The following is a 14890-nucleotide window of genomic DNA, read 5'->3' on the forward strand; positions in this document are numbered from 1 at the left end:
TCCTTTAGAACCGAGTACAGAAATTCCTCATCTGACTTGGCTCTTCAGGGAGGTTTGAGGAAAGGTGGGGGATGGTTATGAGCGTGTTTGAGGGGCTGTTCGTCGAGGGGGGGGCAGGGTGATGAAGAGGAAAAATCTGTACAAATTGTACAAATTTTGATCGTATTGTAGGGAAGCATGTTTCCCCGGGGTGTTTGTTCACTATAACCTGTTTTGATGCTTGTAACAAAATATATTTAAAAAAAACTATGCAAGGCATTGGGAAGACCGCACATGAAGTATTGTGCACAGTTTTGGTCTCCTTATTTGAGGAAAGATGCAGTGGCATTGGAGGAGGTTCAGAGGAGTTTCACTAGATTGATTCCAGAGATTGGGGAGGGGGGGTTTGTCGTATGAGGAGAGGCCTGTACTCTCTCGTGTTTAGAAGAATGAGGGGAGATCAAATTGAGGTATACAAGATGCTAAAAGGTATGGATAAAGTAGATATGAAGTAGATGCTTCCTCTTGTGCGACATTCCAAAACGAGAGGTCATAATCTTAGAATAAGAGGTAGCAAATTTAAAACGGATTTGAGGAGAAACTAATTCTCCCAAAGGGTTGTGAATCTGTGGAATTCGCTACCCCAGAGTGCAGTGGATGCAGGAACAGAGAGTAAATTTAAGGAGCAGTTAGGCAGATTTTTAATTGGTAATGGGTTGAAGGATTATGGAGAGCGGGCAGGTTGGTGGAGTTGGGACCAGCCAAGGTGTTTAGGCTGGGGAGGCTAAATTGCCGACTCCCGCTCCTAGGTCATGAGTTCTACGGAGGAGATGTTCTGGTTAATTTTGCAATCCAACTGTTGGTCTGTAGCATTGTAGGTAACAGATTAGATACATATCAGCCATGATAGAATGCGGACAGACTCGATGCGCTGAATGGCCTAATTCTGCTCCTATGTCTTATGAATTTATGAACCAGATTGTGACCCCGAGACTATTCTAGAATTAGACCTAGGTGTGTGTCTCTGCTGGTGGAGGCTTTGTGATAGGTCAACAATGTTAGGGTCTATGGATTCCTCCCTGCTGTTCTCGTGACTGGATTCAGGACCCGACGCTGCTTCCCTGATGTGCACAGCTGGTAGTTTGGCTCATTAAATTAGTACCAGGGTGTGTTCATTTGTTGATTGGCATGCATGCAAAATATTAGGGTGCCAAACCTCTTCACACTTTCTCTAAAGCGGTGATGGCAACTTAATCATAATCTTTATTATTAGCAAAGAACAGTACAGCACAGGAACAAGCCCTTCGGCTCTCCAAGCCTGTGCCGGTTATGACACCACCCTTGGCCAAAACCCTCAGCATTTCCTAGTGCCGTATCCCTCTATACGATCCTATCCATGTATTTGTCGAGGTGCCTTTTGAATGCCGTTAATATGTTGGCTTCCACAACCTTCCCTGGCAATGCTTTCCAGGAACTCGCCACACTCTTGTGTAAAAAAAAAAAAATCCTGCCACGCACATCTCCTCTAAACTTTGCCCCACCGATCTTAAATCGTGGTGATTGACTCCTCCACCCTGGGGTCATGAGTAAACTTGCATTGGCACTGCAATGAAGTTACTGTGAAAAACCCCTAGTCGCCACACTCCGGCGCCTGTTCGGGTACACGGAGGGAGAATTCAGAATGTCCAAATTACCTAACAGCACATCTTTCGGGACTTATGGGAGGAAATCACGCAGACACAGGGAGAATGTGCAGACTCTGCACAGACTGACCCAAACCAGGAATCGAAAGTGGGACCCTGGTGCTGTGAAGCAACAGTACTAACCATTGTGCTACCGTGCTATTGAGTGCAGCAAGGCAAGCTTTTACTGGTAGAGAAGCGCTCCTTAATGTTTCATTGCGTTGTACTATGTGGTAATTTTGACAATCTGTTTATTTGTAATTAATTTTCTTAGTTTTAAGAAAACTTATAAAAATATTGTGAATTATATTTTGTTGTGATTTAAATAGTGAGAATTGTGTTGCAAAAGATACTTGGATTAAAAATGTTCTCACTTTTATTTCCAGCATTACCATGGATTCCTGGTTTCTGTTCTTACTGCTGTTGTGCAGTGATTTTGCATGCCTCCAAGCCCAGAATACAACAGGTAGGTAATGTGAAATTAGTTCAGACACTGTATTACAGTCACACACTGCTAAGTTTCGGATCAGTAAATTGGAAACCACTTCTTAAATTGCTGCACTCTGCAATAAGGTTGTAATCACAAAACACATTTTTAAATTTAAATAACAATGAAATTGATTTTTAGTAATCATCCTACATTAGCATATGCATTTTCTATTTCATATTTTGTACAGAAATATTTTACCACAGCCTACACTGACGTTAATTTCAAAACCAAATTAGGTTGTTCAAATCAACAAATCCACAGACGTTACCAGTTAGCTATACTATTGAGTCAAAGTACTTCTGTCTGTGCGATTGCAGTTGAGCAATTTCAGTATTGTGACTTGTGTATTCTGGATGTAGTCTAACAAAACTTAAATTTGTTTTGTGCAGATAATGGATGGAGTATAGTATTGGTGTGTGATATGAAAGCCATTTCTTAATGTGGCACTTGTGTTCCCTTTTTTGTTTCTCACTTACTGCTTCATGCATATAAAATTGTTTTTTTTTTGATGCATGCCCTTAGCCAGTTCAGTTTTTGATCTACTTTTCGCTTTTAGTTTCACCTTCTGCCACCATCATCTCCACTCCAAGCTTAACAAATTCAAGCGTGCCAGGAGCAACTACAACAACCCTGACTACTCCCAACCCAGGATCAACCTCTAAGATTGGAGATGATTCACAATTTTTTAATACAACAGATGCTGCCAATGAGAATTCTACTTTAGCTGCAACTGAAACAACTAAGGCCTTAGAAGAAGTGACTCCAAACATTACAAATTCCAATGCATCAGCTATTCCATTCATAACAACAAACGGAAAAACAAATGAGTCATCAGCTGAAACAACTGCTGTCCCGACATCAGGTAGAGCAAGTTTCATCCTGCCGTTTTGTTTAATTTTACTTTTGCTTGAAAAAGGCTGGGTGTGTGTGTTATGTTCGAATGAACTAGATTGTGGTGAAGTTGCTGGATTGAATTTCTTCAGAAGCATGAAAAATTTTATTTTTAAAACAAAAAGCTAATTTAAAAAAAAAAAAATCTACTTCACCTGTTCAGCAAATGGAATGCATGGGTTTCATTTATCACACACTAACCTATTCCTTGCATGTCATTACTTGTAGTTGTAAAATGGAAGAATTTGTTTTGAAGGCTGGGAAATGGAAGAATTTGTTTTGAAGGCTGGGAGGAAGAGGTTTTTAAAAAACTGGACACCACCAATTGCTGCTTTTTTTTCTACTTCCTTCTCTGCCCCTTCCACTCTTCCTGGATTACACATGTCCTGTATAGCTGAGAGCAAAGCAAGTAGCCCGCTTCAGACTGCCACTCTGAAAATAATTTACCTACCAAACGGAAAGCCAAGAGGTCTTTCGCTCTAGTAGTTTCCCTGTCCTTCTAGTCAGGCATGTTGAACTCCAGAAGACTAGAATTACTGTTTCGGCTTCAAACCCTAAGCCATATCATTCTGATTGTGACCACTGCTATTTTAAAGATGAAGTTTAGTAAAAAGTCAAGGAAAATTTAAATTTGCTGCTGCAAAAATCAAAAGGGCATACTCATTTTTTTGTGCTGACCATATTCTGCAGGATCCAACCATAAATTCAATTTGAATTCTGAAAAGGTGTATGGTGGGAATGCGTAATGCACATTCCAATGTGTATTGTTTTAAATACCTCTTGTTTAAAAAGCAACGGCCCCACAATTAGGCCAGGGAGCATTGAATAATGAGGGTGTTTGCCTAAAATTTGCAATCTTATTTTAAAACCATTAGTGCATAGTCTTTCGAATATATGCTGTTTGCCCAGTAAATTATTTCGGCCGCAGGTTCACGGTGATTGAATAAATGTAATTTTGTTATTGTAAATTGTGATAGGCATGTAATGAGGACTAGTTATATAGTGGTTATGTAACTGAGCTGGTAACCTGGGCTCATGATTCAGAGTCGGTAGCTTGGGAGCTTTATTCACGATTTACGTATGAACTGAATTTATGAGCTAGGATCATTAGTGGGGATCAATTTACACTAGCATGTAAATACCAAATTTTTATGCAAGCCCACCTGGTTCATTAACTCCTTTTGGGGAACGGAATCTGTTGTACTTACTTAGTCTAGCCCCTTTGTGACTCCAGATAACATGGCAGGGGATTATAGATAGGTTGACTGGCCAAAGATTTGGCAGATGGAGTTCCTGCATAACTGCACTTGTCTTTGTAACAACACTGTAGCTGTATCTGCAACTGATGATGCACTGCAGCATTTCAAGAAGGTGCTTCATCATGACTTTCTCATGGGGGATGGACATTAAATGTTGGACTTGCCAGCAATGTCCACATCCCGTGAAAAAAATAACAAAAGGGAGAAAGTGAAGTGGTCCATATGGTGGGAAGAATAGGAAAGCAGAATAATATTTAAATAAGGACTGCAGAGTGCTGTGGTACAGAGAGATCTGAGTGTCCACACGAATCCCAAAGAATTAGCATGCATGCACAAATGTTAACCTTTATTACAAGGTGGATGACATTCTTGCTACAAATTTACAGGGCATTGGTGAGACTGCAACTAGAATGCTGCGTATGGTTTAGGTCTCCCTCCTTGAGGCAAGATATACTTTAATTGGAAGAAGTTCAGAAAACTTTCACTAGGCTAATTCTTTTCCTGTGAGGAAAAGGTGAACTGGTTGGAACTAGGAGCAGAAGTAGGCAAGTCTGCTCCGCCAATCAATCAGATCATGGCTGACCTCTTCCTGGTGTCGAATCCACTTCTCTACCTGCTCCCCATATCCCTTTAATCCATTTTGTAAAATCAGAAATATATCTATCTCCTTCTTGAAACCATTTAATGACTCAGATTACACCACACTGTGGGGCAGGGTGTTCCACAAATTCTCCACCTCCGACGAACATAAGAACATAAGAACTAGGAGCAGGAGTAGGCCATCTGGCCCCTCGAGCCTGCTCCGCCATTCAATTAGATCATGGCTGATCTTTTGTGGACTCAGCTCCACTTTCCGGCCCGAACACCATAACCCTTAATCCCTTTATTCTTCAAAAAACTATCTATCTTTACCTTAAAAACATGTAATGAAGGAGCCTCAACTGCTTCACTGGGCAAGGAATTCCATAGATTCACAACCCTTTGGGTGAAGAAGTTCCTCCTAAACTCAGTTCTAAATCTACTTCCCCTTATTTTGAGGCTATGCCCCCTAGTTCTGCTGTCACCCGCCAGTGGAAACAACCTGCCCGCATCTATCCTATCTATTCCCTTCATAATTTTAAATGTTTCTATAAGATCCCCCCTCATCCTTCTAAATTCCAACGAGTACAGTCCCAGTCTACTCAACCTCTCCTCATAATCCAACCCCTTCAGCTCTGGGATTAACCTAGTGAATCTCCTCTGCACACCCTCCAGCGCCAGTACGTCCTTTCTCAAGTAAGGAGACCAAAACTGAACACAATACTCCAGGTGTGGCCGCACTAACACCTTATACAATTTATTGTCTTGTTCCACTGGGAAGTAAGTGTAGGACAAGGGAGAAAACCTGCCCTGGAGCATTCACCAAGCTAATGCAGCCCCAACAATTTCAACTACAGTATCATGTTCATTTTTTGATATGCAAGGACATGGTCCAGCATTGTTAAAACAACGCTCTAGATTACGGACCAGCTTTACCACCCCACAACTCACGAGAAGGAGTTCCTCCTCATCTCATTCCAAATATGCCGCCTCTGACTCTAGATTGCCCTACAAGAGGGAACATTTGGTGTACATTTACTCTCTCAGCAGGTCATAATCAGGATAGCGAGTGCTGAGAAGGCAAGGCTGCTTGGTGGCAGACGGTTAGAACACTGTATAACATTGAAATAACAGAGGCTTTCCCAGCTCAGTCTCTGTTATATCTCTGTCCCTGTTCCTGACCTAGACTAACAAGTCTTATAACGTGTCTCAGTCATAGCCAGAAATGTATAACGTGTCTCAGTCATAGCCAGAAATAGAATTATTGCAGAGAAGTGTGAGGGAAAATTTGACCAGGATAATTGGAAACAATGGCAGATGACGATCGCACGACGCAGAAACGGTCACCATAGTAAAATAGGAGGATCAGGGCAGCAGTGGCGGCAGAAAATAATTTGTTTGGCGATGAGCTTGGTTTTGTTGGCCTCAGGCACAGGTGCAGCCACAATACTAACTTCCTTAAAGGTAGACCTGAGGTCATTCACAGGGGCTTTTCACAGTAACTTAATTGAAGCCTACTTGTGACAATAAGTGTTTATTTATTATTATTATTTATTATTCAATGGGATATGAGTTTAATATCATCCTATCCTATCAACCTTATATCCATCCTATCCATGTTTGTCAAGATGCCTTTTGATACCTGCTTCCACAATCTCCCTGGCAATGCGTTCCAGGCACTCGCCACCCTCTGCGTAAAAAAAACCTGCCTCGCACATCTTTTGCTGGAAATGCATGTGACACAAACGGCGTGTATTGTATATAAGACTTAATTTTAATATCAAAGCCACCTAAGTTGCTCATATCATAGCGTAGTTATTTTCCGTAAAATACCTTTTCTGTGATCGAAATAATGTCTATGGATTGTTTTGTGCCAACCCTTGGTTATCTTGGGCATCTCTCCTCTTAGTCAGAAGGTTGTGGATTGAAGCCCACTCCAGAGACTTGAGCATATAGTTCAGGCTGGTACTTAGCACACAGTGTTGAAATGATGCTGTTTTTTCAGATTTGACTTTAAGCCAAAACTATTGTTTGCCTTCTTGGGTGAATTTAATGATTCCACTGCATTATTCAAAGGAAAGTACGGAAGTTCTCCTGGTATGCTGGCTAATATTTATCCCTCACTCAATACCTAAAAATAGATGAACTGGTTATGTGGTTAATTATTTGTGGGATCCGAAACTAGGGTCCAAAGGAAATAACAATTTGAGGTGTGAGTTGGCTAAGGTAGTTTGAGGAACTTTTATTAAAAGTTGATTTGGCAATGGCTAACAAATGCATGCATTGCAACAGTTATACATTCATTTCTGGCTTACAAAGGAAATTAAGTTTAGTATTAGATCCAAAGAGGAGTCATAAAAAGTTGCTAGAAAAAGTAGCAAGCCTGAGGATTGGGTGCAGTTTAGAATCCGCAAAGGAGGACCAAGAGATGGATTATGTTGGGAAAATAGAGTCTGAGTAAACTACAAGGAATATGAAAGTGGACTGTGAAATCTTCTCTCAGCATGTAAAAAGAAAAAAAAGATGAGTGAGAACAAACATAGGTCCTTTACAGTCCGAAGTGAGAGAATTTATAATGGAGAGAAAGAAATGGCAGAGCAATTAAACAACTACTTTATTTCTGTCTTAATGGGGGAATGCACCAATAACTTGGCAGAAATGAGAAAGAAGATTTGAAGGAAATTAGTATTACTGAAAAAATAGTGCTGGAGAAATTGATGGGACTGAAGCTGATCTCAAGGGCCTGGCAATCTGCATCCAGGATGCTAAAGGAGGTGGCCATGGAAATAGTGGTTGTCACCTTAGAACATTTTTAGATTTGGAACAATCCCAGCAGATTGGAGTCTGGCAAATGTCACGGCATTATTTAAAAAAGGAGGAAGAAAATAGGGAATTCGAGACCAGTTAACCAAAAATCACTAGTAGCAAAATGCCAGAGTCTGTTTTGAAGGATGTGATAATAGGACTCTTGGAAAATATCAACAGGAATGGACAAAGTCAACATGGATTTATGAAGGGAAATCATGTTTGACAAACTACCAGAGTTTTTTGAGGAAATAGCTAGTAGAATCGAAAAGGGAGAACCAGTGGATGATGTGTATTTGGATTTTCAGAAAGCTTTTGATAAAATCTTGCATAAGAGGTTAGTGTGCAAAATTAAAGTACATTGGACTGGGGTACTATATTGTCCTGGATTGAGAATTGGTTAGCAGGCATGAAACAGTAGGAATAAATGGGTCTTTTTCAAAGTGGCAGGCAGTGACTAGTGAGGTCCTGCAGGGATCAGTTCTTAGGCTTCAGCTATTCACAATATGCATCAATGATTTGGATGAGGGAACCAAATCTATTATTTCCAAGTATGCTGATGAAACAAAAGTTGGTGGGAATGTGATAGGTGAAAAGAATGTTAAGAGGCTTCAGGGCGATTTAGATACAAGGCAGATGCAATGTAGTGTGGATAAGCATGAAGCTATCTATTTTGGTAGACAAAACAGAATGGCAGAGTATTAAGTAGATTGGGAAATGCTGATATACAAAGGGACCTAGGTGTCCCTTTGCATCGGTCACTGAAAGCAAGCAAGCATTTCGGAAGGTAAATGGTATGTTGGCCATCACTGCAAGATGACTCGAGTACAAGAGCAAGTATGTCTTAAATGCAGCTGCACAGTACCTGGGTAAAACCACAACTAGTGTATTGTGTGCAGTTTTGGTTTCTTTATCTAAGAAAGGGGGCGAGGGGGAGAGAAAGGAGTGGGGGGCAGGAAAGAGAGAGAGAGACAGTGCAGCTGTATTGGCTGCGAGGAATGGACGACCAACAAGGCAGGTAAATTAACAGAGATTTAGTTTGGGAAAAACAACCATATATTGGACAGCGGTAAGAAGGCTTCAAAGCCCAACGACTCCCAAACCCCAACTGTCATCAGCCTGCACTTCCGGCACTCAATTTGTGCGGCTCCCTGTGATTGGCCTGATGGAGTCATGCCACACCCGTTAAATCCACCCCCCACCACCACAAAAGAGGAACGCTACCACATCCCTCCCTCCTTCACGTTCTCAATATTTAGAATGACAACAGGGGAACAGGAGTAGACCAGGCAGCACGGTAGCACAGTGGTTAGCACAGTTGCTTCACAGCTCCAGGGTCCCAGGTTCGATTCCCGGCTTGGGTCACTGTCTGTGCGGAGTCTGCACATTCTCCCTGTGTCTGCATGGTTTTCCTCTGGGTGCTCCGGTTTCCCCTCACATTCCATAAATGTGCGAGTTAAGTGGATTGGTAACGCTAAAATTGTCCTTAGTGTCCAAAAAGGTTAAGTGGGATTACCGGGTTACGGGGATACGGTGGAGCTGTGGGCTTGAGTAGGGTGCTCTTTTCGAGGGCCGGTGCAGAATCAGTGGGCAAAAGGGCCTCCTTCTGCACTGTAAATTCTATGACCATTCAGCCCCTCGAGCCTGTCCCACCATTCAATGAGATCATGGCTGATCTTTGACCTAACTCCATATACCTGCCTTTGGCCCATATCCCGAAATATTTTTGCTTAACAAAAATTGTATCCCAAGATTTAAAATTAACAACTGATCGAGCTTCAACTGCTGTTTGTGAGAGAGTTCCAAATCCCTACCACTCTGAGTGAAGTTCTTCCGAACATCTCTCCTGAATGGTTTAGTCCTAATTTTTAGATGTTCCCCATAGTTTTAGAATCCCCAACCAGTGGAAATATTTTATCTTTATCTACCTTGTCTTTCCTTTTTTTTGATCAGATCAGCCCTTAACCGTCTAAATTCTAGCAAAAACAGGTCTAATTTTGTAACTCAATCCCTGTAATCTAGGTATCATTTTTGTAACCTATGTTGCACTCCTTCCAAGGTCAAAATATCCTTCCTAAGTTGTGGGCAAGTGGGGTCTAACCAAGGTTTTCTACAGCTGCAGAATAACCTCTTGTGTCTTTATATCGCAATCCTCTGGATATAAAGGATAGCATTCCATTAGCCTCTTTGATTATTTTCTGCATTTGTTCCTGGCATTTTAAGGACCTATGCACCTGAATCCCCAAGTCTCTTTGGACATCAACTATACCTAACCTCTTTCCATTTAGAAGATACTCTGCTCTATCTGTTCTTGGTCTAAAATGGATAGCCTCACACTTGCTTACATTGAATTCCATCTGCCACAATTTTTCCCATTCACACAACAAAACTATTTACAATATTACACAGCAAAGTGGGACTGGTGGGCGGAGGAACTTATCACAGTCTCTCAACAAGCAAGTCGAGGGTTGGGACTTCCGGTTGCGGTGATGCGGAGCTAAGCCGCACGTTCGGTAGCTCCTGCTATTTTCGGTCTTTTGGGCTCTTTTAAGGGCCCTTTGCGGTGCTGGCTGGACTTTTCCCGGTGTGGGAACACATCCACTGCGCTTATCTGCCGGTGGATGGACTGGACCAGGAGCGGAGCGGTTAAAAAATAGGCTTTGGAGCAGAGAAAGGTGCGAGGCATAAGAAACAAGATGGCGGCGGGTGGGGAACCGGCAGCAGTGGACGCAGGAGCTGCTTCAGCGCTGCTTCAGAGAGCTGAAGGCTGATCTTTTGGAACCGTTTAAGGCCTCGCTGGACAAGCTCATGGCGACTCAGACGGCTCAGGGTGCAGAGATCCGAGAGCTACGGCAAAAGACCTTGGAGAGCGAGGACGAAATCCTAGGTCTGGCAGTGAAGGTGGAGTCGCACGAGGCGCTCCACAAGAAATGGCAAGCGAGGATGGAGGAGATGGCGAACCGCTCCCGTTGGAAGAACTTGCAGATCCTGGGCCTCCCGGAGGGGCTGGAAGGTTCGGACTTGGTGGTCTATGTGGCCGTGATGTTGAACTCGTTAATGGGCGCGGGGTCGTTCCAGGGGCCCTTGGAGCTAGAGGGTGCCCATAGAGTGCTGTTGAGGAAGCCCAAGCCGAACGAGCCACCTATGGCGGTGCTGGTCCGTTTTCAGCGCTTCATTGACCGCGAGTGTATGCTGAGATGGGCGAAAAAGGAGAGGAGGAGCAGCAAGTGGGAGAATGAAGAGATCCGGATTTATCAGGATTGGAGCGCGGAGGTGGCGAAGAGAAGGGCTGGTTTAAATCGGACGAAGGCAGTGCTTCACATGAAGGGGGTGAAGTTTGGCCTGTTACAGCCGGCTCGCCTTTGGGTCACTTCTAAAGTTCGCCAGCTTTACTTAGATTCCCCGGAGGATGCCTGGGACTTTGACCAGGCAGAGAGGTTGGACTCGAACTGGGGGGCTGGGGACTGATGTACATAGTCCGGAGGTCTTGTCCTCTTTGGTATCCGTTCGTTTTTCTGGTTGTTTGTTGATGCCTTTTTGCTTTTTCGCTTTTTCGGGGCTTTTATTTATTTATTTATTTATTTATTTATTTATTTATTTTGGTGCTTTCTTGTTTTTCACTGGTGGAGGGCTGGGGAGCTGTTCGCGGGCCCGCTGGGTCACGCGCCCTTTTTCCCCGCGTGTTGGGTCGGGGGGGGGGGGGGGGTCTGAGATGGCAGCGCGGGCTTTCTTCCCGCGCTGGAGGCGCAGTGGGCGGGACCGGCACTGGGTGGGGTAGTGGTGTTGCACCGGGGCGGGAGCAGCCGGGGTCAGCAGGAGTCGGCTGACTTACGGAAGTACGATGGAAGGGATTACGCAGCTGAGGGGGGGGGGGGGGGGGGTCTGCCACCGTGGGGACGGGCCTGCCACCGTGGGGACGGGCCTGGGGGGTATTGCGGGCATATGGTGAGCCGAGGGAGAGCTATGGCTGACATATGGCCGGCGCAGAGGGAGGGGGAAGACCCCCCAGATTCGGCTGGTCACATGGAACGTGAGGGGGCTGAATGGACCGGTGAAGCGGTCCCGGGTCTTGGTGCATTTGAAGGGGCTGGGAGCGGACGTGGCTATGCTCCAGGAGACGCACCTTAAGGTGGCGGATCAGGTGAGGCTGAGAAGAGGCTGGGTTGGACAGGTGTTTCACTCGGGGCTAGATGCGAAGAATCGAGGGGTGGCGATTTTAGTTGGTAAGAGCTTGTCGTTTGTGGCGTCGAGTGTGGTGGCGGATAGCTGTGGCAGATACGTAATGGTGAGTGGTAGGCTTCAAGGGGAGAGGGTGGTTCTGGTTAATGTGTACGCCCCCAACTGGGACGATGCAGGTTTCATGCGGCGAATGTTGAGCCGGATTCCGGACCTGGAGACGGGGGGCTTGACCTTGGGAGGGGATTTTAATACTGTGCTGGACCCACAGATTTTAATACTGTGCTGGATCGTATGACGTCTAAGACGGGCAAGAGGCCGGCGGTGGCCACAGTGCTGAGGGGGTTTATGGATCAGATGGGAGGGGTAGACCGGAGGTTTTTGAGGTAGGGAGTTTTCCTTTTTCTCCCATGTCCACAAGGCTTATTCCCGGATTGATTTTTTTTGTCCTCAGCAGGGTGCTAATCCCAAGAGTGGTGGGGGCGGAGTATTCGGCGATAGTCATATCCGATCACGCTCCGCATTCGGTGGACCTGGAGCTGGGGGAGGGGAAGGATCAGTGCCCGCTGTGGAGGTTAGATGTGGGGCTTCTGTCAGAGGTGGAAGTATGTGGGCGGGTCCGTAGGTGCATAGTGAGGTATTTAGAAGCTAATGACAGTGGGGAGGTGCAAGTTGGGGTGGTCTGGGAAGCGTTGAAGGTGGTGGTTAGAGGGGAGCTAATACCTATTCGGGCGCACAGGGAGAGGGGGGAGAGGGTTGAGAGGGAGAGGTTGGTGGAAGAAATGGTAAGGGTGGACAGGAGGTATGCGGATGTCCCGGAATAGGGGCTTTTGAGGAAGCGTCGTAGTCTCCAAGCGGTGTTCGATATACTGACCACCCGGAAGGCGGAGGCACAGTGGAGGAGGGTGCATGAGGCGGTATGAATACGGGGAGAAGGCAAGTCGGATGCTGGCCCACCAGCTCCGGAAGCAGGAGGCAGCGAGAGAGATAGGGGGAGTCAGAGATGCAGGAGGGAACCTGGTGCAGAGTGCTAGGGACATTAATGGGGTATTCGGGTCCTTCTACGAGGAGCTTTACCGGTCGGTGCCCCCTAGGGAGGAGGGTGGGATGGACCGCTTTCTGGATAAACTGGAGTTCCCAAGAGTGGAGGAGGAGTGGGTGGAGAGTCTGGGGGCCCCAATCGAGTTGGAGGAGCTGATTGAGGTGTTGGGGAGCATGCAGACAGTGAAAGCACCGGGACCTGACGGGTTCCCGGTGGAGTTTTATAAGAAGTTCTCAGACCTGCTGGGCCCGTTGTTAGTGAGGACCCTGAATGAGGCGAGGGAGGGGGGGGCTTTGCCCCCGACAATGTCCAGAGCAATAATTTCACTGATTCTGAAGCAGGATAAGGACCCCCTCCAGTGTGGGTCTTACAGGCCGATCTCGCTCCTCAACGTGGACGCAAAGTTGTTGGCCAAGATACTGTCCAGGAGGGTGGAAGATGTGGTCCCGCTGGTTATCCATGAGGACCAAACGGGGTTTGTGAAGGGGAGGCAGCTGAATGTCAATGTGCGGCGGCTTCTTAATGTTACAATGATGTCGACGGCGGATGGGGAGGCGGAAATAGTAGCATCGATGGACGCGGAGAAAGCCTTCGATAGTGTGGAGTGGAGCTACCTGTGAGAGGTGTTGAAGAGATTTGGGTTTGGTGAGGGATTCATTAGGTGGGTGAGGCTGCTGTATAGTGCTCCGGTAGCAAGCGTGGTGACGAATGGGAGGAGGTCGGAGGACTTTCGGCTGTCCCGGGGGACGAGGCAGAGGTGCCCCTTGTCTCCCCTGCTCTTTGCGTTAGCGATTTAACCCCTGGCCATGGCACTGAGGGATTCGAAGAACGGGAGCGGGATTGTGCGAGGGGGGGGGGGGGGGGGGGCACCGGCTGTCGCTGTACGTGGATGATTTACTGTTGTACATCGTGGATCCGGCGGGGGGTGGATGCCAGAGGTGTTGAGGATACTTGGGGAGTTTGGGGACTTTTCGGGCTATGAGCTCAACGTGGGGAAGAGTGAGCTGTTTGTGCTGCACTTGGTGGACCAGGAGAGGGAGATAGGGGAGCTCCCGTTGAAGAGGGCGGAGAGGAGCTTTAAATATCTTGGCGTCCGGATAGCTAGGAGCTGGGGGGCCCTACATAGGCTAAAGTTTTCGAGGCTGGTGGAACAGATGGCGGAGGAGTTTAGGAGGTGGGATGCGTTGCCAATCTCCTTGGCGGGCAGGGTCCAGTCGGTTAAGATGACGGTGCTCCCGAGGTTTTTGTTTCTCTTCCAGTGTCTCCCCATCTTGATTCCTAAGGCTTTTTTAAGGAAGGTTAATAGGAGTATTCTGGGGTTCGTGTGGGCGCGGAAGACCCCGAGAGTGACGAGGGTATTCTTGGAGCGAGGTAGGTGGTTTGGCGTTGCCCAACCTGTGTGGGTACTACTGGGCTGCGAATGTGGCAATGATTCGTAGGTGGGTAATGGAGGGGGAGGGTGCCGCATGGAAGAGGATGGAGGTGGCGTCCTGTGTGGGCACGAGTTTGGAGGCACAGGTGACGGCCCCGCTCCCACTCCCCCAGCAAGGTATTCTACGAGTCCAGTAGTGGTGGCTTCCCTCAAAATTTGGGGGCAGTGGAGGCGGCATATGGGGGGGGAAGTGAAGGCTCAGTTTGGACCCCGATACGGGGCAACCACCGGTTTGCACCAGGGAGAATAGATGGTGGGTTTTTGAGTTGGCATAGGGCAGGCATCAGGCGGATGGGGGAACCTCTTCCTCGACGGGAAGTTTGCGACTTTAGAGGAGTTGGAGGGGAAGTGGGGTCTCTCTCTCTCTCTCTCTCTCTCTCTCTCTTCTCTCTCTCTCTCTCTCTCTCTCTCTCTCTCTCTCTCTCTCTCTCTCTCTCTCTCTCTCTCTCTCTCTCTCCTCTCTCTCTCTCTCTCTCTCTCTCTCTCTCTCTCTCTCTCTCTTTCCCCCCCCCCCCCCCCCCCCCCCCCCCCCCCCCCCCCCCCGGGGAATACTTT

The 14890-nt window shown here is 46.5% G+C and overlaps 1 protein-coding gene across 4 annotated transcripts in view; it reads left to right on the forward strand.

Annotated features, from left to right (window-relative positions):
- The window catches only part of LOC119963887 (receptor-type tyrosine-protein phosphatase alpha), a 300421-nt gene that overhangs the window by 138123 nt on the left and 147408 nt on the right, over positions 1–14890 (forward strand). For 2 of the 4 annotated variants that reach the window (XM_038793254.1, XM_038793253.1), the window contains exons 3-4: positions 2048–2127; positions 2708–3013. In XM_038793254.1, the coding sequence (XP_038649182.1) occupies positions 2055–2127; positions 2708–3013 (379 nt within the window). In that variant the 5' untranslated portion in view covers positions 2048–2054. The remainder of the gene's footprint in view (positions 1–2047; positions 2128–2707; positions 3014–14890) is intronic. The other 2 variants (XM_038793255.1, XM_038793256.1) reach the window with 1 other exon arrangement.

This window comes from Scyliorhinus canicula, chromosome 3, assembly GCF_902713615.1.
Source record: "Scyliorhinus canicula chromosome 3, sScyCan1.1, whole genome shotgun sequence".
Classification (NCBI taxonomy): domain Eukaryota; kingdom Metazoa; phylum Chordata; class Chondrichthyes; order Carcharhiniformes; family Scyliorhinidae; genus Scyliorhinus; species Scyliorhinus canicula.